Source organism: Fringilla coelebs (assembly GCF_963513975.1).
Source record: "Fringilla coelebs genome assembly, chromosome: 7".
NCBI lineage: Eukaryota > Metazoa > Chordata > Aves > Passeriformes > Fringillidae > Fringilla > Fringilla coelebs.
Window position 1 is genome coordinate 9,282,649 of NC_140035.1, and position 25,300 is coordinate 9,307,948.

General features: G+C 40.1%; 2 protein-coding genes across 3 annotated transcripts in view; both read left to right on the top strand.

Annotated features, from left to right (window-relative positions):
• The window catches only part of ZNF148 (zinc finger protein 148), a 40,722-nt gene extending 25,615 nt beyond the window's left edge, over window positions 1–15,107 (top strand). For both annotated transcript variants that reach the window (XM_084208954.1, XM_084208955.1), the window contains 3 exons: window positions 9–92; window positions 5,896–6,014; window positions 6,369–15,107. In XM_084208954.1, the coding sequence (XP_084065080.1) occupies window positions 9–92; window positions 5,896–6,014; window positions 6,369–7,958 (1,793 nt within the window). In that variant the 3' untranslated portion in view covers window positions 7,959–15,107. The remainder of the gene's footprint in view (window positions 1–8; window positions 93–5,895; window positions 6,015–6,368) is intronic.
• Window positions 15,108–25,213: 10,106 nt separating this feature from the next.
• Window positions 25,214–25,300, top strand: part of SLC12A8 (solute carrier family 12 member 8) — a gene marked incomplete at both ends in the record, with an annotated part of 45,358 nt that continues 45,271 nt past the window's right edge. The window contains one exon of the mRNA XM_084209027.1: window positions 25,214–25,282. Coding sequence (XP_084065153.1) covers window positions 25,214–25,282 — 69 coding nt within the window. The remainder of the gene's footprint in view (window positions 25,283–25,300) is intronic.

The following is a 25,300-nucleotide window of genomic DNA, read 5'->3' on the forward strand; positions in this document are numbered from 1 at the left end:
TGTTCAAGGTGAAAAACCATTTCAGTGCAGTCAGTGCGACATGCGTTTCATACAGAAGTACCTGCTACAGAGGCATGAGAAGATTCATACTGGTGAGTATAGTGCCTTGAGTATCTTTACTGGCGTGCTTAAAAACTGTTTCCCCACTCAGGCAAGGTTTCTGGTAATAAATATGCAGCCAAAAACCCTGTCGTAGTTTGTTTTAATTTAACACATGTTACAAAGTTATAAAGCTTTTTAAAAGAAATTAGTTTTGTGCTTTCAACTTGTTCCACTTTCTTTCGGCTGTAAAATGAGTATGAAGTCCAGTAAGCGGATCTGAAAGTAGTTTTCTATAAATAACCCCAGAGCAGCAAATCCTGAAGTTTGTGCATTCATAAAAGTCAAAGTTCGTTAAGCAGTTCTGTCTTTTGTTGTATCGAGTTAATTCAGACAAGGGGGACTTACAAATTACATTTCCATAGATTTATTTGTTTGTTTGTCTGTTTGTTTGTATTTGAATTTGATGGAAAAGTGCCAGGACTAAAATGGCCAAAATGCCTAACCCCAAAGGTATTAGTCTCAGCTTTTCTTTTCACTTTTTTTCTTCTTTTAGGTTTAATTCAGAACTGTTCTAAAAAGAGTCTTAGTTTAAAAATATGCAGTATAGGTCAAATAAGGCCCAAAGCTTTAAAGCAAAGCAAGTTAAAGTTTATATATGTTTATTTTTTTTTTTACCTTGTTGCACCACACAGAACCACATTCTTTAACAGGTTTGGTTTCATTGGGTTTTTGGCATTTTGGTGCATGGCCTTTCAATCCCTCTTTAAATATTTTGTAATATGGTCCCTTTTGGACTAGATGCCAATTTCTCAGCCTCTTTTTCAGAAAAGCAGAGCTGGTGAATGTGCACAGTGTTTCTTGGCTGTAGCATTTAAATGGATATGAAAGCTACTAACACGCAGTGCAGTGTGTGCATGTGTAAGGGTTGAGAGGGAGAAAAAACTCTGCAAAATGAATTTTCAGAGCAGTGTACAGGGAGTTACATGCACAAATGCCCTGTTGTTTATGGGATTTTTGTATCCTAGGTTGCCATGAGTCCAGACTAAGTAGGTTTCCTTCAGCCAGTCAGCCTCAGAAGAGTCTTCCATTCTTCTGTCCAGTGTCTTTGTTCTGCTTCTAGTCTTTCCTCTGGCTCTGAATTGGTGAACCATGCTGCCTCCACTTTGTGTAGATACTTATTCTTGAAAAGAATGCTCATTCAGTCTCTTCCATCTATCTGCCCTCCAGCCCCCCCCAAAAAGGCAAAAATTTAAGTGCAGTCTTCACATTTTTCAGAAGAGTTTTCTTTTTTTTTTTCAAATGAGGATTATTCCCTGTACGTGGCTTTGAAAATAAGAGTCTGGGCAATATAGTTAATTAACACTTGACTGCAAATATTTTATAAATTGATTTAATTATCTTTTAGCTTCTAGCTCTAATGAGAGATGTATGTCGATTGTAAGCTTTGGAGGGAGGGGGGTGGATGTGGTGGGATTTTATGCCAGCTCTTACATATGCTAGTCTTTGTTTAGCAGAGAAAAAGATACCGTTTAACTAATTAACCATATCTGACTTTTTTAAGATAACCGTGTTTCTTCCTTTCCTCACATCCTGAGCTATAGTTTGGTTGTTTCTCAGAAAATAGAAGGTGGTTTAAATTGCTGAATCATGGATGTTTTCCTAAGTGACAGCTAGAAATGATTAGGAGAAAACATTTAAAACTCAGCTTCCAGGAGTGGCAGAATTTTTTCTGAAGGCCGTTCAGTTAACAAGAATTTAACTAGAGTTTAATTTTTGGCTTCACCCAGTTATAGTATAGCTAATTGGCACTCTACATACTTGTCTGTGCTTTCACATCTATAATGACAGTGCTCACTACTGGCCCTTAGCTGTTAGTGTAGTTGCTCTGTTGTTCAGGGCTGCATAACTAAACCCATCCAGAAAAACTGAATTTTCAACTTGATTCTCTACTGAGAAGGTGAGCAGTAGGTCTGTGTTTTACTTTGATGAAAGTAAAGATCTGTTTGTATTATTCATACCCTTAAAAAAAAAAAAGAGTTTCTTAACGTTATTCAATACTTTTTTATTTTGCATTTTTATCTCCGTGAATGACCACTTTTAGCACCAGCTTTTGGACAGTGTTCAAAATGCTGATGTGGAACAGGAAAGGTCTTACTCTTTTAAAAATTTTTATCAAATTTTCTAGTTTATTTTAAACCAATCAAAGAGGGTAGTAACAGGTAGAAGCCTCATTTTATGCCTGTTACAAGCCCCCAATTTACAGGTGCCCCAGCTATTTCCAGTCTGATTTGACTTTAGTTCTCTGAACCACTCCTTCAAAGGAAGTGTTGTGAGGGAGTTAGGAAGCAATCAATGAACAGCCTTATACTGTGTAAATAATTAAACAGTTGCATCTAAAAGCAGACATTGCATTAATACAAAATTTGCTTATAATTGTGTGTAGAGGAGGGCAGCAGTGTTGGAACCCTGCTGCTAAACTTGTCCCTAATGATACAGAAAATTACTATTTTAGTTGTAAGAGAGGGAAGAGTCACTGCTATGCAAATATTTTCAGTTTACGAGGTTGGAGAAGATGCTGAATGTTCTTTTTTTTTTTCCTTTTAAATATGTCTGCTTACTTTTTGCTTAGAGATGTTTCTTTATACCTTACCCACTCATGCGTTCATGTGTCCTAATTGTGTAAGCCACCCTACTTTCCATTTTAAACACTAAAACTAAGATTACATTAAAAAAATAAAGCACCATTGGGGCTAACAATTCAAGTGCCTTCTTATTCAGTCATGCTGCTTTTTTATAGCCTTCTTTTAGTATTTGCTTTTGTCTGTTTAGACTTTAAAATGCCTGGCTTTATAATTGTTACAGCCTTCATACACATAATATTTGTACTACACTGGATGAGTAGTTCTATTGCTTGGTTTTAATAGATTGCAGACATAGGCACAACACATGCGCTGTTTTCATAAATAATGCATTAATTGTTGTATTGTATTTTTAATTTTGAGGGTTTTTTTATACATCTGATTATTTCCCAATGACCAAGACATTTCAGAAAAATGTGTCCTGGATTTTCCCTGCATTATCAAAAGGCTGTTATTAATGGTCTCCTCCATTTGCAATAGATCCTGTCTGAAAAGTACAACAAAATTGTGGAAGGCATCTGAAATTTTAGGCTTCTGCTAGGATGAAATTATTATTGGAAGCCTATCTTCATATTAATTTTTAATCTTTTCCTAAAATTATCTTCCATATGAAGATTAAAGCCAAAATTAAATATGGTGTCAGTTTCACAAGGGTTTTCTTAATCTTACTTTCAGAATGTTCTGGAATTCTACTGAAAAATACTATTTTCTGTACTGTGCTGAGCTAACTCCAGGGCAGTGTCCCCAAATTCTTCTCCCTGTTAAGGCATGGCCAGCAGTGCATTTTTCTGTGCCCTGAAAGTCTCTGGCCCTGTTTAAGCCTTGAAATAGGGATAGATAGCTGTGGAGTCTTCTGCCAGCAAGTAGTCAGCTTGAATAGGAGAATGTTAAGGAACTCTGTGTGCATTCACTTACAGAAATGAATGTAAGGCTGCAGGTAAGTGTGTTAATAAAGCGTTCTGCATTTCCTGGGATTGCAGGATGGCTCCTTAGAGGGCTGTTCAAGGCCAGAACAGACTCAGCTCTCTTGCTTTAAGGCTCAGGATAGTTTTCAACCTGAACAGCCACTCCATTCTCTAAAATAAATCTAAGGTAGAATGAAAGCAAGCTTTGAAACAATGTAAGGAGAGTTGTTTGAAGGTGCAATTTAAAAAAAACCCCACAAAGTAGAATAGTGGAGCAAAGGGAAAGAAAACAGTAAGTAGCAAGGACTAAGTAGTAGTCTTCAGGAATGGGAGAGTTCCCGTGTATGAAACAAGAACAATGAGGTCTAAATGTCCTGCCTCAGCATCCTGAAAGTGGAAGGCAAGGATTGGTATTTGATTCAGAAAGTCTGAACAGGCTCGTTGGGAGTAAGGCGCTCCAATTTTGAGGGTGCCTCACAAATAAAGAGAACATTAAGAATGAACCTAGAGTTTGAAAGTGAAGAAATAGGCCAGAGAGGAGGATTTGCTTATAGGCAGGATGAGAGGGAATGATATGTGTTTATAACTTATAAGGGATGTTGAAAAAAGCACAAAATTTTATGGTGCTTATTAATAAGCAAGAAATGGTAAAGTTCTCTAAGTCAAGTAAAAGAAGAGATGTAGAATGCTGGGGTTGTGAGCCTATAGAAAAAGAACTGATAGAAGCTGAGAGATCTGAGGAGAGGAGATAATTTGATTTAGGAGAGAATAAATTGGAATAATTTCATCCAAGAAAGGGATTGGCTGACAAGCCACATGAAGAGGTAAGAATTAATAATTTGAAATAGGATATAGGCTTACAAAGAGAGAGATTTAGAAATTGCTTGGAATTAAGGAAGTTGAAACTCTGGGCATTAGTGATCTGACTAGGAGCACATGTGTGGGGGATCCAGATATTGTCCATTCTAGTCTCTATAAATACTGGGACCTTATTTTCAGGTACTGTATTCCCCTTTGTAGAAGGATGTGGGTAGATGTCTCTAAATGGAAAATAGAAACTCTGTCAACATTTTAAATAATAAAATCTATTAATTTCAAGTTTTAAACTTTAACAAGTAATTGTTGGTGATTCAACAGTTCATAATATAATTAGTAAGAATAAAACTACTTCAGAAAATCGCAATAGTCTGCATATTTCTGGAAACAGGACATAAATAGTTCATATCCCAAAAATCAGTGCAGTGCAGTACCCAGAACAAAGAGGGTCTTGATAGATGCTGCCAAGACAATCCCTGACCTCTATGTCAGTCCAAAAGATTTCATAGTAAATACTAAGAGGAGAGATCACTGTTGTTCAGGGTGAGTTCTAGTAAATAATAGTGAACTTCTATAAAAGCAGAACTAACTTTACAATGCATTTGAAAGTTTTAGGTTTTGTCAGAGAAACCTAGGAAAAAATATCAGAGGGAAGATGTAAGGCAAAAGTTAAAAGAAATAAAAATAGTTACTCCCTGCTCAGAAAGTATTGTTACGGGGTTTCTTTGTGAGGAAAAATAAGGGGAACTGAAGATGAATTCAGGGCAGTGCATATTGTCTGAACGAGTATTTCCTGAAAGTAAAGAAAAAAAACCAGAAACCAAAACTAGCTAACAAAACAATCAAAATGAAAAACCTGTAAGTTGGCAAATGCTGGTTCTGCTACAGAGGTTTCTTGGGTTTTGACTTAATTAAAAAAAAAATTAAATTAGTTCTTAGAAAAAAAAATTGGGTTTCAACCAAAATAGTAGGACTTTTTCAAAGCAGTTCTCTCAATTCCACATGCAAATAAGGGAAAAAATATGGAAAAAATAGAAAGCACCGCCCAAAATGTTACATTTGAAGTTCGGAAATGCATTAATTCTCTCCTAGTAGGGATGGGTTTGAGGTAATGACTTGGTGAGAGGCTTGAGGTATTTTTATACAGTTGTCTGCCCTAAAAATGGATACTGTAGCAACAATTCAGAAAGACCATCTTTGCAGTTCTTAATTTGTTAGGTGTAATGCATACGTGCACCTACATTAGAAAGAGGAGTAAGGATTTTGTTTTAAAGGTGGAATTTTTTTAGCATAAAAGCTTAAAGTAATTTGAGTCATCAGCAACTGAGTATTGAAAAAATAGTGATATAAGCAAGCCCTGTGTTGTTTTTCAATAGCAATAGACGAAATCCTCTTACTGTTTCTAATAGAGAATGTAGTATTTGATCTGGTGATTTTATGGAAAAATGTTGATTTATTCTTTTAGATTAATATTGCTATGTGTTTTTTATCAGGTGAAAAGCCATTTCGTTGTGATGAATGTGGTATGAGGTTTATTCAGAAGTATCACATGGAAAGGCACAAAAGAACTCACAGTGGAGAGAAGCCTTACCAGTGTGAATATTGTTTGCAGGTAAGATGACTTGGTGAAATCTTCTGTGCTTGAAAGCCAAAACGCCGGTCATTTCCCCAGTATTGCAGATTGGCTTTCTCCATTTTATCCAAATAAACATATAATGAATGTTTTTTCAGTCCAGATGGGCTGTCTTGGTGGTGCAGAGTCACAGCTGGCTGTGTTTGATTTTATTGACTGTATACTCTTGTTTGACACTTCATTAGAAATTGGTCAAGTGGGTGAATCATCAAGTAAATTCTTTAGAATGAAAGGCTTCTTTTCTTTCTGCTAACATATTTCTTTTTGCAAAATACTAATAATAATGATAATAACAATAATAATAGTATTAATCAGCACCATAATCTTTTCCAGTATTTCTCCAGGACTGATCGTGTGCTGAAACACAAACGTATGTGCCATGAGAACCGCGAGAAGAAACCCAACAGAAGTGCCACCAAAGTTGGCTTTTTGCCATCAGAGGAAGATTCTGGTTTCTCTACGCCTCTGAAAGACAGCTCCTTGCCAAAGAAGAAAAGGCAGAAAACAGAGAAAACAAAATCTGGGGATAAGGAAAGTTCAGATAAATCAGAACACAAGAAGGACAAAAATGACTATTTGCCTTTGTACTCTTCTAGTACTAAAGTAAAAGATGAATATATGGTAGCGGAATATGCTGTTGAGATGCCACATTCTTCAGTTGGTGGATCGCACTTAGAGGAAGCAAATTCTGGAGAAATACACCCACCGAAGCTCGTTCTCAAAAAGGTCAACAAGAGGAGTCTAAAGCAGCCACTTGAGCAAAGTCAAACCATTTCACCTTTATCTACATATGAAGATAGCAAGGTTTCGAAGTATGCCTTCGATCTTGTGGATAAGCAAAGTTTACTGGACTCTGAAGGTAATGCTGACATTGATCAAGTCGACACATTACAGGAAGGGCCCAGTAAACCTGTACACAGCAGCACTAATTATGATGATGCAATGCAGTTTTTGAAGAAAAAGAGGTATCTACAAGCAGCTAGTAACAACAGTCGAGAATATGCCTTGAATGTAAGTACCATAGCATCTCAACCTTCAGTAACACAGGCAGCTGTGGCCAGTGTCATTGATGAAACTGCTACAGCCTCAATACTGGACACACAGGCACTGAATGTTGAAATTAAAGGTAACCATGACAAAAATGTCATTCCAGATGAGGTACTGCAAACTCTTTTAGATCATTATTCACACAAGGCTAATGGACAGCATGAGATCTCTTTCAGCGTGGCTGACACAGAAGTGACCTCTAGTATATCCATCAATTCCGCTGAAGTATCTGAGGTGACCCCATCTGAGACGGTTGGAACAAGCTCTCAAGCTTCCTCATCAGATAAAGCTAGTATGTTACAAGAATATTCAAAGTTTTTACAGCAAGCTTTGGACAGAACTAGCCAAAATGATGCCTATTTGAACAACCCGAGCCTTAATTTTGTGACTGATAACCAGACACTTACAACCCAGCCAGCATTTCCTTCCATGGAGAAGGTCTACACATCGATACCCGTCAATAGCTTTCGGTCGGGAATGAACTCTCCATTAAGAACAACTCCAGACAAGTCTCACTTTGGACTAATGGTTGGCGATTCTCAGCACCCTTTTCCCTTTTCAGGTGATGAGGCAAATCATTCTTCTTCCTCCTCTACACAGGACTTCTTGGATCAAGTAACTTCTCAGAAGAAAGCAGAGGCACAGTCTGTTCATCAAGCATATCAAATTAGCTCCTTTGAGCAGCCCTTTAGAGCTCAGTACCATGGGGCAAGAGCTGGAATATCCTCTCAGTTTAGCACTGCCAATGGACAGGTGAACCTTCGGGGACCAGGGACAAGTGCTGATTTCCCAGAATTTCCCTTGGTGAATGTAAATGATAGCAGAGCTGGGATGACTTCTTCACCTGATGCCACAACGGGCCAGACTTTTGGCTAAGAAATCTTTGTAAATAATACTGGCACTTTAGAACACATTTGTCAAAAGGGGGTTGCTCTGTATAAGATGGAGTTCTGTACAGCTTTTAAGAGCGCTATGTTAAAACAGAAGTAAGCTGATATTAGCAAGACCAATAACTGCTTCTTTTTTCTTTTTTCTTTTTTTCTTTTTTAAAAAAATTTGTTCGTTAGCCATCAGTCATTGAACTGCCTGATGTTGGTGCCCCTATCAAAGGCAGTTTATTATTCACTTGTTTGAATCCAGAAAATATTTTACCTTCTATGAAATTTCAAAATAAACAAAATCCCCAGGTAAGACTTTCCCCCATGATTGTTTCCTTGCTGGTTTCCTTGTATGCTTTGGGAGGACATTTTTTTTGTCTGATACTATTCACAATGTCATTTCTAAGCTTGTCAGCATAGTTGTTGCTCTTCAGCAGGGAATCAACGTGTACTAAACACACAGAATAAACAAGTAAGTTTTGGAAGTCAAACAAATATGCTTTAAAAGAAAGCATTTTCTAGAAAAATCTTCAGTCTCTCTCAAAAATAATTTTAGACCATTTGCCCTTTATTTCTGCTTTGCATTACCTTGAGTTGTGTTTGGAGGGAAAGAAAGTGAATTCTGATAGACTAACTCTACTATTTAAAAGTCTAATTAATTTAAAATACTTTAAACACTTTTTTAAGCAAAATGCCTAACTGCTAAAGCCTTTACTTCATTCCGGAAGTAATGTGTATTTCTTTGTACAGCTGAATCTAGATGTAACTTTTTAATGACTTTTTCATATGCAGAAACCAAGATTTTGAAGTTTTAGTTAAAATACTCTGTAGATGACATTCCCAATTGCAAAATGCTTACACAAACAGTGTATTCCAAGATTTAAAAGCTTAATTGTACCTTACCCTACATACTCATAACGATTAACATAGAGCACTTAGCCAACTTTATAGTTTTTGATTTCTCAAAAAATAAAACCATTTTTAGATGTTTAGGTTTGATACGGTTGCATCATTTTCATCTCATACAGCAGCTCCAGTCATTCTTTTCCATATACTTGAGATTGGGTATTTTTAGCTTCTGTAAAAACTGTTTTAATTCTCTGTCTAGAATTTTGACAATTCCAATTATTAATTTTATTGAAGTATCCCTGAAAGCTGAAGAAGTGGGCATTCAAATTCCCTATTTTTTAGTGTTTGCTTAGTAAAAGTCACTACAATTTTACCAACCCAAACTGGTGAATGATGCTAGTGAACGGGATTTCTTTTTCCAGCCTAGGAGAGTGATCAGAAGTTTTCATTGCATTTCACAGTATAAATAAACTGCAAAGTTTATCCCTGTACCATGAATATGTTTTCTTGAATAGTACTTTGTCTTGAAGTATACAGTATGGTACGATAAGTAGTTCTGTGTGCATTTTTAAGGTGGTAAGATTTGAGTAGCCTAACTATTGTGTAGTTTAAGTTAACAAGTTTCAGATTTTTGAACTGTATGTTCATTCTATTGCACCTTCCCTAAAGGGACACTGTCTGGTAGTTCAAGGCAGTTTAAGCCTCATGTAGGCTGATTAACCAGGGAAAAACACACACACACACACGTACACACACACATACACATATAGGTAGGTGTGTATATGGTGGTTTTTAAAATAGGATTTCATCCAGGTTTTTACAGCACTGTTGCTAGCTAGTGTGTCTCAGATAAAGCCATCAGGTAGGAGAAAAGGCTGCATCTCAAGGGGCTAAAATATATCCTGTCTTTTAAGAAAGGACTTGAGCAGGACCTAGAAGAGTTCCCACCTCTTACCAAAGCAGTAGCAATATTTTTCTGAATTTTCATTACCAGGAAACTGATCCCACTTTGTCTTTTCCCTTATGGGAGCACTACTCCAGAACTAACTTCACTTGGTACAGTTGAGGGAGAAAGGGCATTTATTATCCGTAGCCTACTTCTTCTATTGGCAAGAATACAGTTTATATAAACTAATTTCTTAATACTTTTGTATAAGAAAGCAGGCTCTTTTGATTTGTTGACCCTGTGTGTAATACAGTAAGGCATTTCAGCATGCTATGACTTACCAGTAATTTTGTCTGAATATTTGGCCACGACTTGAAAAGAGTGGGCATCAAGGGAGAAGAGTAAATTCCTTATGGATTATTAATGATACATGTAAAGAAATTTCTTTGAAAGAATATTTTTAAACTGATTTGTGGTCTCTCTGTTTTTTTTTTCCTTTATGGTCAGTTTGGTTTTTTGACTTTCCATTGTGTGTTGCACAGAAGTAACATAAAGGGTCCCTATATCCCAGGAAACCACCTCTTGTAAGGCATACTTTGTTTTCAGTGTCCATTTCCATGACATCCTAGCTCGTGGTGCCTGAATAATACTGTGTTGGCACTTTTGTTCCTATGCCCTGATGTTGCAAGGAGATGCAATTGTACTATTTGTTAAATATAGCAAGGCACAAAAGAGAAAAAAAAAAAAAGAAAAAAAAAAGGCTGGGTTATTACTGTGTTACTGCACTGCTGTGGGCCCATAGGGAGGTAAGAGGAATGAAGCCTCCTTCTCCCTAAGGGGACTGACTCAGCTTTATTTAAAAAAAGTTGCTGCATTGACTCTCTGGTGTGAGAATGTGATTGAGGACTCAGAGGGAGTGGCTCTGCCATGCCACTGTCACACTTGGGAGGCACTCGGAGGGTGTGTGAGGGAGCAGGCTGCTGCACAGACTGAAGGAACCTGCTCTTCCCTGCAGCTGAACGGGGGTCACCAGAGGAACTGCTGTTCCTTCCATCCCAGCTCATTCCCTAGCCTGCTGCTGAGCCATTCCAGCTGCACTCTGTGCCTTAGGACAGGCTGTGAAGTCCCCTAAGCCACAGGGACTGTTTTGTAGGGTTCTTCCATGTGTACATGTGTACAATTAAAGTGAGTAGTTGATCTGCTGATGCTTGAAGCTTTCTGCACTGGAGGAGTTAGCCAAATGTACTGCTGTGATTTCCTGAGTACATCCCTTTCTATCCTGGAATAAGTGTTTATGTAGTTCTGGGAGGTTTAGCTCTGTAAAAAGCTCATGCTTGTTTAATAATGACATTATTTAACAACGTTTTTCACTGCTCATGTTTTGCTGCTTTTAACCTGCTGCAGGTGCACACTCTTCATGTTGATCTGGTCATTTTTGTTAGTTTTCTGTGTATGTGTGGAAAAAAGCAGCTTTGGTTGTCTGTTCTTTTGCTGTCAGTATAAGGCTTGGGTGAGCATGGAGATTCCCCTGAGCTAACAGCAGCCCTTCCTACCAAAAGGTCATGTGAGCACCAGATATGTGTGTGTGTGTAAGGTGGAATTTTTGGGGATATCTACTAGTGATAGCGCAATGATAATTTCGAAAAAGAAGAAATTGATGACATTTATTACCAAGCTCTCTCTCTTTCTCTACATATATATATATATACAAAATACATATATATATATACACACATGCACTTATTAATAGGCCATATTTTGGTCCTAAATTACTTGACAGTGTCCCTTTTAGCATGAATCTTTTGATATGTTTTGCCATTAATATTACAGACAATGAAGGAATCAGCTTGTAATGGTATACTAATAGGCATTTACATTTTCTTCATTTGATTTGAGAATGAATTAATCATAAATGACAAGTTTTGGGGAGAAGGATTAACCATGTGTATTACTGTATGTTGGTTTACGAATAACAACATAAACAATTTAAATTGGATGATAAAAGAACCATGTTTATGATCTTGTGTCTCCTAGTGTTGTCTTTAGGAAAATCGTGTTTCAAGAAAAAAATAGGACAAGAAAGTATTCATGTGAAATAACACTTGTATTATTTTTATATTGTACTTGTTGGTTTTTTTGGATGATGGGAGCTTTTCATTGTTAATTGAGAAGTACAGTAAAATCTTGCTAATTTGCTCACCTCTAAAGAGAGCATCTGACAGGTTTCTACATCCCTCATGGTCCTTTCCCACCTCTCTGCAATGGTCTAAAAAGTACTGTAGCAAGGTCTCACACAATAATACTGTACTACTTCACCCAAGTATACTACAGCATCTCTATTAGTATACTAGGAGGTAGAAGGAGTATTGAAAACTAAATTGCAGTTGTCAAAATAAATTAACAAAGTACTTTTTGTGATGTGACATCCTTGCTTTTCTTGCCTGCTTCTTCACTGTTTTCAAAATTGGAATTTGTATAGGGTTTCTAAGGCATTGCTGCAAATTATTGGGGTTCTACTGTAACTTTTGGAGTTTATTCCAAAGTATTTGTGTTCTCCTATGAAAACTTTCCACCTGAACAGATACGTTGTATTCCACGCTTGATCAGGATATTTTTATAGAATTTGTATCATGTCTAGTAACTATTTGAAATGAACCAGAATATTTGGATGAATTAACTCTGAATTTTGCAGCATTGGACTACATTATGTATGTATATTTGCTAACTAAATTTTCTTGGCTTTGAGAGCTTTGATTTTTATTCTTTGTTTGCTTGTTTTAATACCATTAAAAATCACAGGGAAAATCCTAATGCTCCTGGGAATCCATTTGGAAATGTTAACAGGCAGAAATATGTTTATGCAGTCGGTACCAGTACACATGTGAACTTTCAAATTACATGGTTGGTACTGAAGCAAATGAATAATTTTACAGTTTCCTAGAGTTAAATGTCTTATTAAAATGAAGCCTTGTAACTTTGAAAGTTCATTGGACTTAGGGTAATGCATGTTTATGTTAGGCATGTAATGCATTTAGCTGAAACTCACTTTGCAAAGGACAAGCACTAAGAAAGTATTACTGCTAATGAAAAGACATGTCTTTAATTTGAAATTTTAACTTCTGTTCAAGTTCAATTTGCTTTGTGTCAGGGAAATAAATTTATAGTCGCTTTTGCTCTACTCAACATACAAAACCTTCTGTTTCCTTTTTAAAATTATATCTTTTGGTAGGAAACACAAACTGAGGCAAGCAAACATTTCTAAGAGTTGTTTCTTGCTTTCCTTAATCCAATGGATGGAAAGGTAATATTGTGTAAACAACATTATTTTATTTTTTTATGCAATATCATGCTGTAAATATGATTTATCAAATAAGGATGTACCTATGATTGAATCTTTGATTCTGCACAGCTAGAGTTTATATATAAATATAAATGTGTCTTGACAATCAAGGACTTATGTCAGTCTTCCTTTATGACGTTTCTTATTGTTATGCATTCCATTTGTTTGACTTGAGTATTTGTATTGTCTGTAAAGTATGTAATGTTTTTATAGCTTGTTTAAAAACAAACAGAAAAGCCTGTAAATATGAACTGATCACAGTACTGCTCTGTTAGAAGGCATATGATAATGTACTGTTTGTAAGCAATAATACATGACAGTGCTAACTTGACAAGTAGCATAAGGATAAGTTCCAAAAATACCGTTGGGAGTTACTAGCCTTGTTTGAGTTAATGAATATTCTTAATAATTTTTTTATAAATAAATTCAGATGTCCTCCTGCTGGAGTATAAACCATTGTTTACAGAGCACAATTTCAGTCACAGAGAGGACAGTCTTTAGATCTATGGCTTCGTCCACTTTGAGTGAGAAATGAATGGCTTGGCTGCACTTCTGCGAGACGAGGAAGACTGCTGAGGTTGAATAGCTGTGTCTCTAAAGGATCAGAGATACTATTCTGCTTCTGTGCTGATTCCTGCCAGTTCCTCTACATAAATTTGGAGTCTTAAGTCCTGATATTGAACTGATGAGGGTTGGGCCACCCATAGAAAGGAATAGTTCTCTTCTTATTTCATATGCAGATAAACAGTGAACTTTTGAGCCACCTCTTCCTTTGAGTTGCATATTTTTCAAATTATGAGCTATGAGATGATGAGATGGGTTTATTCTGATAAACTAGATGTCAAACTTATAGTTTGAATTGAATAGGTATTAGACTGTACAGAGCAGCATATCAATTTGAACAGTCATCACTGCTTTAGAACCTCCCCCCCCAATTTATAAATGTATATGACCTACATTTTATAGAAAAAGAAATGTTTTTAAATGCTAGTCATTTATATAATATGTGCTTTGAAGGATTTGCTAGTCCACTTCTGTCACTTTTAGTACACTGGTATCTTTTATATGTAATGTATGCTTTTTATTATTATAATTATTATTATAATTATTATTATTGTAGACATTTCAGTAGGAGGAATTTTGCAACCGTATGAGGGGTTGAAATTTTCATTGTCAGAAATGAATTATACTGGACTTTGTCTGTGTAGTCTTGTCTTTCTTTAAATACTGTCTGGAAGGGAACTTGGTATTCAATAAAGCAAGTGACTTCCTTTTATTTTGAAGGCATACTATATAGTGCTGAATTGGATCTGAAAATGTAATGAATTTGAAGACAGAGAAATTAGTACAAAATCTAGTGTACAGAAGAAATTGTCTTATGAAAAACCTGATGATATATATAGTGAAACACTGTTACAGTGAATTTCTGATATAGTGCTATTTTCCTGGAGTCCATATGCCTTCTTTGTATTTCAGTTAATAAAAAATGATAATTTGTATAGATAAATTTAGGATAATAGGTTTATTTCAATCATTATACAGTATTTCTTTATCCTACAACATCTATTCCGTCCCTTTATTATCAGACAAAAGACCATAGCCTGAATTCCATCAGTTGGAGTATGTATATATAGGTGAGAGATGGTTTTATAGGATCCTGGAAGGTATGAATTTACATATTCCTTATGTTTCTGACAGAAATCAGTATGAGTCTTTCATTATTCCTGTGAAATGAGGAATTTCCTGATACCAAGAAGAGAGTGTGTGTGTGTGTGTGTGTGTGTGTGAGTGTGTGTAGGTCCATGGAAGATGTTTGGGTCTTAAGGCCAAAATGATAAAAGTATAAAAGGATTTAATGTAGCTCAACACATGACTTACATTTAATATGTAAAAGAAACATTTAAATTTCATAACTCACAAAAAGACAAAAATAGTTTTGCAGGGAACAAAACTATTTGGATAGCAGGCTTGACCAAATGAATTTTTTTTGGTTAAACTTTATATATTTTAAATGATTCTACTTCTGCCTTTATTTCTGCCCTAAAAGCAACTTTAAATATTTTGGGAGTTGCTCTTCCTGTTCATTTGACTGTGAGTGTAATTTATATCATGGTTTACAAAATGTGGCATGAAGGATTGGATTGTTTTATCTGTATAATACAATGAAAGTTTGCTTTTTTTTTTTTTTACATAATCATGGTGAATGGTATTGTATTCTTAGACTGATTTATTCATTAAGTGACTTAATGAGTTTCATCACTTTTGACGTTATTGTTTTCTTATGGTTAACTTAGTCTTTTTGGGTTTATAATAACCCTTCTATGTATTGTGATACTAAGGGAAGTTATGTTTTTGCTTTATTTTTAATTAAACTAATAGTTTGATAATTTATATTTGCAAATGATGCATTTTAAATGTGGTCACTTGCTGTTTGAAAAATAAAAATATAGAATACTGTTTTATGAATAGACTTAGCAGTATTTTTCATGTTAGATAATTTAAAAAAAAATCTGCTTTCTTAATGAGACAGATGAAGGCATGTAAAGATACATATTGTTGTGCAAGAGCTTAAGTGGGTACTTTTCAACAATTAAATGAAATATTTAAGTCTTTGATTTGAAACACACAGAACTTATTTGGGTTTTCTTCTCCTTTGGATCTCATTGCCTCCTTTGATTATAGAAAACAGAATATCTGACCTTAGCTCCAATCCTGGTTGTCTGAGAAGACTGCACTGAAACCACTTTAATAGAAACACCTAGTGTTAGACCAGGTTTACTTTTGTGATTTTTGTTCGCGCTGGAGTGAGTTTGTTCAGTGCCAGCAGCTCCTCATATACATGAGAATCAGGACTGTTTTAATGTCAGTTGTAAAAAGGGTGAACTCAATTACTCCACATTTCAAGTCTGTTGGGTAAAAGTATGCCATGTGTGCATTACAGCATTTTGTAGCACGTGTAGTATTGGAGTATTTGTTACATAGATTTTTCCATTGTTAAGGCAAATATTTTTAAAAAATATTGAGGATAGCAGCATTTGTGCACCTCCAAAACCGTAAATATGCCCGGTAGCATTAATTACTGGTAATTCTGTTTTCTCCTCTTTTTGTTTGTGTGTATCAGGCATGAATGTTTCCCTGATTCTTTTGGTAGGGTCTTGATTTTTGGTAAATACTTGATTTTTGTGGAATGCTTGGCTGTGTTGATTTTACTTCATGTAAAAAACCAAGTTTTATGTAAGAAGGTATTAAAAGTGGCACAATACCTTTTAAAGAGAAAAGAACTAGTGAAGCAGTGTGTGAAGACTGGAGCTGTGATCAGATGAGCGCGGCAGGAAGAGCTGGTGGGTCGGGATGTCACCAGCCTGGTGGGTGCAGCAGGGCCACTGCCTGGGCATCCCCTGGCCACCTCGGGAGCCTCCTCTGGCAGCAGTGGCTGTGTGAGAGCAGCTTCTCATCCGGCCCCAGCTGCACCCTGCTGAGGAGGTTGGCTCGGCAGGATTTGGCCGTGGCAGAGAAGGGCGCTCAGGTTTGCTCTCGTGTCTTACCCAGGGCCAGCAGCCCTGGCAGCGGTGGCCACGCAGAGCACAGGGTGTCACTGGCTGCAGAGCACAGAGTGAAAGTGACCGTAGGAATGCCCCTGCTCAGTCCCTCTGAGCCGTGGGAGGCACTGCTTTGTGTACCCCTGGAGCAGGGCGTGAACACAGCTCCAGCACTGGATAGGACTTGGTTCCAGTCTTAATCCAGTCTGCAGGTTACAGTATTGCCTTTTTAAAATACCTTATCAACCTCACGTGAAATGTCAGCATCCAGCCAGCATAATAACTGCTTTTAATGGTTTCATGTTTGATAGTTTTAAGTTGTGGGTGCACTCTGACTCTGCAACGTGCATGATGATGTAGTGTCTGTGTACTCAGCCACCCTGCTTGTCTTTATTTTCCCTTACATTGGTTATACTGATTTTATTTGTTTTAATTATATGGTGGAAATAAGAAATCAAAACTGATCACATCTGCCTATTGACTTTCATGATTAATACTGTCAAAGAGTAAAGTGATACTGAAAAGATACTTTTCAACATTTTGATACTGAAAAGAATTATCAGAACCTATATTTTGTGTTGAGTGAGAAAAATAGTCCGTTTAAATTAGCTTGCTTTTAGTTTTTGCTAGGAGAAGTAAACATTTTTCTATTAAAATAATTGGTTATTTGTTTATTTAGAGGAATTAAAAATATCTCTTTGCAATTAATATTTTTCTTGCAGTGCACAGGGTAAACTATTTTGTGGCTTCAGGATAGACAGCAGTTTATAAAATTTTGGAGATTTGGAGGTGTGTTGTCTTAGGGAGGCCATCTCAGAAAGTATCCTGTTTGTTGATTATCTTCTGCATTGCACTTGCCAAATCAACAGAAGATAGTCTTCCATAGAATATTGTTTGCTTTTCTGTCTGCTTTAGTTGTCAAGACACGAAGTTTAATGAAGAGAGCTGTTCACTGGAACAGGGGTTTATAAGGAGCCCATTTGTGCTGCCTTTTCAAAGCCAACAGCCCTGCCCTGGTTGCTCAGGTAAGTTGCCTCCTCTGCACCTTTCACACCAGGGCTGGTCTTCAGGTTCCTGACATCCCTGCTGTGCCATCTGCTTCAAATGCGTACATGTACAAGCCACTGGCAGAGATAAAATAGGATGATTTGGTGAGGTTCCATTTTAAAATGTGTGTGTGGGTCTTTTGCAGTCCAGCCAGTCTATGTCACTTTTGCCTCTGTCAGCAGCTGTGCACATCATGCAGAAATCACAGAATCCAGTTCCTACCTCCATTATTTAAACTCACTTCTGGATGTTTGCTGGGTGTACAAGTCACTGTTGTTTTTCCACTTGGAGTCCATCTCCCTGGGCAGCTCTGCCTGTCTGCCACAGGTCAGCCAAGACATGTTGCTGCATGATTGCTGTTGGTATGATTTCACTGGCTGTGTCTTCCAGGCCTCTTGGCTAGAAATGTGGTGCCTAGGCCCAGACCAGGCTTTGTGCTGACATCTTCTTAGATAGATGATAATTTTCACTTTTATTCACATAAAATCTTTGTTTTCATTATCAGATGTGATCATTAGTGCCATTTCACAAAGGCAGAAGTAACAGCTTTTGTTAGATCAAAAGCCTGGCCCAAATGAAACCAAAAGGATCCATTACTTTAGGTGTGTAAATTATTCTCTGTTGTATTATGAATAATGGCTGTTCAAAATGTTAAGTATTATACTCTGAAAGCTCTTCAGGAGCAGCACATCCTTAATCAGTTCTTGTCACAGGATAAACTGAGCCATGAGAGAGGATAAAGCAATGATGTGAGTGCTGGGAATGTTCAGGGTAATTGCGAGGTGATCTCGACCATGCAGTGACGTGCAACAGCAGAACAGAGGATGGCATCAGAAGCTCAAAGGATGACTTGTTTGTTTTCTCTCAAGTCCTGTGTTTTCTTCCATTTCTCTTTGCTAGTTCCTGAAATCATCTTTGTTAGAAAGCTAATGTAGACAGAACAGCCTAAGAAGGATACAGCTCAGAAAGTCATAAGCAAGTGCAAGGGTGTCAGTGGGACAAAGTGATCCTTTAGTGCAAACCAGGACTCTGAAAGGGGGATTTCTTTAGGACTACCTCTGTTCCCTTAGAGGGAGAGAACAGGATGATTGATAAAACTCCTAGTCAAACACGTAGCTAGAGTGATGGATGTTGCAGCTACTTGAAAATGAGCCATAAGGACAGCGTGAGTCCCCACAGCAGGTGTGGAAATGTACGTTGGCAGTATTGGCTCTCACAGAGTTGCTGCCTGAAAATCCATTTTAAGGAACTGAAACAAGAATGTTGTTTGTAGTGATGCTCAGGTATTACATTGGTATATGCTATTACACACACTGAATATCACCAGGTAAAAATCTGTTTTAAAGGCAAAGTGTTTTACAGTTTGCAGCTGTGAGTGAACTTGAAGAAGATTGTCTCTTAATTTAGACTGAGAACATTCTCTATGGGTCACAGCCCATTTTACAGTCAGTCTAGGGTTTGTAGGTCATTAAGTGATGTGATTATCTAAACTGGGTAGTTTATTCACAGTTTGTGCTGTGTGTGTACATGGAAATTGCACATTGTGTTATAAGATGTGTATGCCTGGCAGCTGAAGATGATGATGCGGTAGGTGACAATTAATATTCATCCTATTAAGAATCAATCCTTTCCACATTTCACAGGACGGCTCAGACTTGTGGGTGTTTCAAATTCTCATCTTCTCTTGCTGACTGAACTCTGCACTGCTGTTTCCTTTCCCTCTTTCTGGAGGCCCTGTTTGTATCTTTGACACCTCTATTGTTCCCATCCCTGTTCTGTCCCACATAGCCTTTTGTCACCCTCTTCACTCTCTTAAATCCATTTCCAGACTCCATTCCCTGGAGCAATTTCCAGTCAATGGCACCACATGGACCATCAAAAGTCTTCTCAAATCATGGTTCAGAATGTCCAGTGTGTGGGTCTGCCATGCTTTGGATGGCTCCATCTGCCCCAGGACCTTTGTAACTTGAGGGAGAGGATTTGCAGTGTCCTTTGCTAGCCCTGAAAGCCCTTGAGATTTGGACTTTGAGAAAACAATTTTAACACTTAGTTTCAGTTTTCTCCCCATTTATTCCCTGTAGAGCTAAGGTACTCAGCAAAATGAGAGAGAATTTTTTAATTAGGGCTTTTAGAAAACTATCTCAATTTGTGATAATTTTCTTGGAAGGCCTTAAAGTGGTGTGGAGTAAGACTTAGATGAAGACACTGGTTCTGAAATGCACAAAGCCCTGCTGAAGGAGGGCTCCTGCTCTTGAAAGAATTCTCTTGACAAGCAGGAGAATGTTGAAAATTGCCATGACTAAAATAGGAACAGACAGAGATTAACACCGAACATTCCTGAAAGTGCTTCTTAGCAGTGCTTGGTGATTTTAATGTGTCAGTCCTTGAAAAAAAACACCTTTTACTGTTTTTTCCCGGTGGTTCTTCCAGTGCAGAGGCAAGATTTCCCAAAGGACTGTTCAGCAGTGGCAAGTGGCAGTAGCAGCTGGCCCTTTAGCACTTGCCAGGTGTGCACACGTGTGTGGAGGGGCACAAAAGTGCCTGTGGGCAGGCTACAGGGCTTGGTCCTCAGGGAATTAGTGACTCTTTACCAGTGCTTCAACAAATTCAAGATACTTATTTCAGATTTTTCACTGGCCCTCATGATGGGAGAATCTGGCTGAACCTGTTCCCTGGTAGTTGTAGAGTGTAAAAAGAAGGGAGTGTAGAAAGAATGTAAAAAGAGAAGTAGAGTGTAAAAAGAAGGGAGTGGAGGGGAGCTTCCAAATATTCCAGGAGTGGGATATCAGGGGAGCTATCCATAGGATTGGGATTGTTCAGCTTGGAAAAGACACTTAGGGGTGACCTAATTTCAACCTTCCAGCACCTGAAGGGAGCTTAAAGGGAACACTGCAAGAGCATGTAGTCACAGGACAAAGGGGAATTGCTTCAAATGGAAAGAGAACAGGTTTTGGTTAGATACTGGGAAGAAATTCTTTACTGTGAGGGTGGTGAGGCGCTGGGACAGGTTGCCCAGAGAAGCTGTGTGGATGCCCCATCCCTGGAAGTGTTCAAGGTCAGGTTGGACAGGGCTTTGAGTGACTGGGTGAAAAGTGTCTGCCCAAAGCAGGGTACTTGGAATCAGGTGATCTTTGAAGTCCCTTTGAACCCCAGACATTCTGTGGTTTCCTCAGGCTTCATCCTCCTTTGAGAAGTCAGCTGTCTTCTCTGAACTCTCGCTTTCCTTTTTGCCACTCACAGAAATTTGTGGTTTTATTCAAGAGTAGAGGCTTGCTCACGCTTTGGCTCTGCAGGAAAATCAAAACACGTTCACTGGATTACATTAATGTCTTGTATGGATCCTTTTTGAGAATTAAAATGGCTCTAACCTATTTTGGAAGTAAATTAAATCAAAGTGTGCTACACAAACCCTTAAGGAAGGGTGGCTGGCTCTAGATATGGTCCTCTTTATATTGAGACTGTTCGAAATTCCTGCCTTTAATTCAGGTGGAGTTTTGCCTGTGAGGGGTGACAGGGCTAGGAAGTTCGACTGGATCGAGTTCCTATTGAAACATCGCCGCAGTCTCTCCTGTGCGGAGTCAGAGCCCTCTTTCCCCGTGGCCAGCGTTTCCTCAAGCAGCTGTGAATTTGCTGACTTATTCCCTTATTTTGTCCGACTCCCGAGAACTGCAGATTGAGTGGCAATCTGCTCCCAGCCCTGATGGTTTCTGTTCCCCCCGCTCGGCGCGGCGGGGTCTCGGCGCTCCCGGAGCCGGCGTGTCCCGGGCACGGCTGGCTCCGGCCCGGGCCGGGCAGGTGCCGGTGCCGGTGCCGCCGCACCGGGGGGCGGGCGCGGTGCCCGGGCAGACGTGGCAGCGCCCGGGGCCGCCCCGGCGGGAGGCGGCGCCGCGGGAGCCGGCGGGAAGGAGGGAGGGAGGGTCCGGGAGCCGCCAGGTGAGTGGGGTCGGCACCGCGGGGACCCCCCGAGCCAGGATGGGGGACCGGCCTGAGCCGGGATGGGGGACCGGCCCGAGCCGGGATGGGGGACCGGCCTGAGCCGGGATGGGGGCCGCGCCGGTGGCGCCGGGCTTGGCTTGGCTTTGCCCGCTGCTCCCTCCGGTGCTGCGCGGCTCGGTCGGGGCGGAGGCGGCGGAGGGAGGGAGGTAATGGGGGAGAGGAAAGCTAAAAAGTTAAAACCATGGTGGGGGCGGAAAAAATGGTGAAAAAGAGCCCCCTCCCCGAAAAAGTAAAAGAAAAAAGAGACTAATAAAAAAGGGAGTGGGGAGGAAGTTAAAAATTAGAAAGGTAAAAGAAAACCAGAAAAAAGGAAATAGAAGAGGGAAAAAAGCAAAAAACGGGGAAACAAAAAGGAAGAAATAAAAGAGGGGGAAATGGAAAATTTGAGAAAAAAATAATTTAAAAAAGGACAAAACAAACAGAGGGAAGGGGGAACGGGTAGGTCAGGTCGGAGCCGTGCCTGGGCAGGGTGGGCAGCCCGGTGTGGCCGTGGCCGCAGCCCCCAGGTGTTGGCAACGCTGTGGCCTCTGCCAAACCGAAGCTGTCCGGCCACACCGGAAAAATGAAGTTGCTGGGGGGAGTCCGGGCTCTCTTCCACGTCTGGCGTTCCGCAGCCTTCGTCGCTCTACGGAGATATGTGAAAACAAAACGAGCTCGGTAATTGTCCTGGCCGGCGCAGTAAATGAGTAACTGGGAATAGCCAAGCGCCGCTCTGCGTGGCGTTACCTTTGTTGCGCTGAAGGCTGCTTCATTTCCCTTTAATTCCGCTTTCCTAAAAGACTCCTAAATTAGGTGTTTTTTAAGAACTTGACCCGGAGAGGAGTTGAAGGGATTGGTTAAAACTAAAATGCTGTTGGCTGCTGTGTCCCTTGGGAGGAGAGGCTTTAGGAACACCTCCTCTGGCGAGGACAGAGGCTCCGGAGGTCGTGGGACCACACGCAGTTGTGCTTGGGAAGGCGCTAACCTTTCCTCTTCAAAATCAGCCAGCTGTTGAGTAGCTCAGAGCAGCGACGCTTAGCTCAGAAGCAACTTTAATGTGATGATTAATAAAATAGGGCTTTGAAAGGATATGGAGGGCACAGAAATTTAATCTATAGGAATCTGGTTTTGCAATTAAATATAGAAGTGTTGCAGGAAAAGGAGATGAGCCTTTGTAATGTTTCTGCGAGGTTTGCTAATGCTCTTCTGCTCTCTTGAGTGCTAAATGGTATGGAAAGATTAAAACAGACGTTCGTCTTTAATTTATAGACTGGCTAGTGTATTTGGCAGAAACTTTAGGAAAAATAATAGCAATTTACTTTCAAGTTAGAGGCTCATTTACATTAGAGGAAAATTGAGTCTGTTTAGTTTATTTATCCTGCTGGTGTGTACAGCAGAAAAAGCTTCCTCAGGGTTGGTGACCAAGATACAAAATAGCACCCAAAATATCCCTGTGCTGACAGAGTGCTGCGTGGGTCGAGAGGAGGGCACCAGCCCCGAGGACTTTCTACTGACAGACCCTAAAATGCAGGAATACTTGCATGTCCATGGATTGGGATGTGGCTGTGAGTGCGTTTGTTCAGCTCCCACTCCTGTGCTTTACACCCCCTCCCGTGTTTGCCTTGGCTACCTTGCAGGGACCAGCGGATCCAGGAGTCGTGGTGGGACGTAAATAATTACAGAATTGGGTAATAAGATTTTTAGGCAGTTGGAAATGCCACGGAGGAGCAGTAGTGCAGAGGCAATTTCCTGGGATTGTGGAGGAGGAAGATCTTCTAGCAAGGTGAGCAGTAGCTGAGCAGAAAGGGCTCTAGAGCACAGGGCAGGAGAAGGGTTTTAAAGCAGAGAAAAAGGATGGAAATGGTGAGATAAGGGGATTGAAATGTCTAGGCAGGTAACATTTCTTGCTTGGTGTGCTTCAGGTTTAAAAATCCATGTGTGCAGCCCTTCTTTTAGCGTTTTGCAAGTTTCAGGTGAGTAATATGGGTGCATCACACCTATCCATGTAATGTCACACACCAGACACACTGCAGGAGTCACTTCAGCCCTGAGCTGGGTTGGATCCATCTCCTTCTGACCCCCTTGGTGGAGTGGTTTAGGAGAGAAGAGGGCTGCAGAGCTGCAGCCTCCCTTTTCTCCACATCTGGATGGGGCACACTGGGTTGTGTGGCCCCAGTGAATGCTTTACTGAGTGAAAGTAAAGGAAGGACTGCACTAGGGATTCTCAGGAGAGTATGGCTATTCAACTGAAATCTTGTTTCACGTTGTGTATTTTCTTCCATCTTTTATTTCTGTGGCTATTTGAAAAAAACCATGAGCTCTGTTTCTTTTGAGTTCATCTGCTCCTGCTGCTTTTGCCCTGCTTGAAGCCCCAGTCTCCCTGTAACAGCAACCATTTGTGATATTGTGAAGGGTTATTTGCTTCAAGAAATGTGGGGGCAGCAGCAGGGCATCCTGAACTCTCACGGCTTTGGTGCTGCTTAACTGGCCATGTGGGCAGGGCAGAGAAAAACCTCCTGTGCTGGCCATTGTGCCCCAGCTGCAGGAGACCTTCTGCAGCTGAAACACTGTGGTGGAGCAGCATCTGCTTTGGTTATTTAATACTGGCTATTTCAAAGTAGAGCAATGAGTGCAGGATGGTGAAAGGCATTCAGACCCTGGTGCAGAAATCCTGAGTGACACAAAGCAGTTTCTGTATGTCTCTGTGCAACAGGCAATGCACATTTCTGTTGGGTTCCTGCTCTGTGATTAATTTGGTCTCTGGTCTCAGGTAAGGTGTCCAGCCCTTGGTACAAGCCTTGTGTGATCTTGGTTGGCTCTTGTAAGCATGTGGGCTCAGCTGGCCAGCAAATTACCTGCCCCAGGAGAGCCAGTGGTCCAGACAAGCTGCCCTCTCCACGTTTGTGGAACTAGTCTTGCTCCCCTCTGGCTGCAGCCCTCTTTGCCTTACCCAGGCATGGTGTACTGCACTGAGAAATAGCCAAAAGGTCTCTCTTGACACCTGGTGTGGGAGACTGTGGGTAACTGAATACAAATACACTGGATACAAGGCAGGACCTTGGTCTGCAAAAGGTACAGCTGAAGCAGACGTGGTGAAGGCTGTGAGGTGATGAGTGGTGCTGGGAAGTGAATAATCCATGTGTCCTATGTCACTGGAGCACAGGAGCATGCAATGACATTACCAGGCACCAGATTTAAAACCAACGAGAGGAAATGCATTTTGCAGACAATGCTGTGGAGCTGTGGAGCCAGTGCTGCAGCATGCTGGGGTTGGGTTTGGAAAAGGCTACCAGGGGCTGTTCAATGTGTGCCTGATGGTGGAGCCTGTGCTGGGGGAGCCTTGCTCTTTGCTTGCTGTGGTGTCCCTCTGGTCCAGCATCTGCTCCAAGCTGCTGTTGGCTGTGTGGACAATGGCCTCGTGCTTTGGCAGACCAAGGAAGCAGCAGTCGTGTCTTTCATCTTTCCTGTTTTCACAGTAAGGCCGGGATAAAACCATGAATCTTCTACAGTGGAGGAGCCAGCCCTGCAGGAATTGGACTGAGCTGAGCTCCCGCTCAGAGCAGCTTGGCCTGTGGCTGTGCTAGAGCTGCGCTTTGGGTGGCAGCACCCAGGAGACGATGCTCAGCCGCAGCGGTGCCCGCAGTGAGGGATACGTCCAGGAGCTCTTCCATGAGGAAGCACAGCAGGTATGTCACAGAGCCATC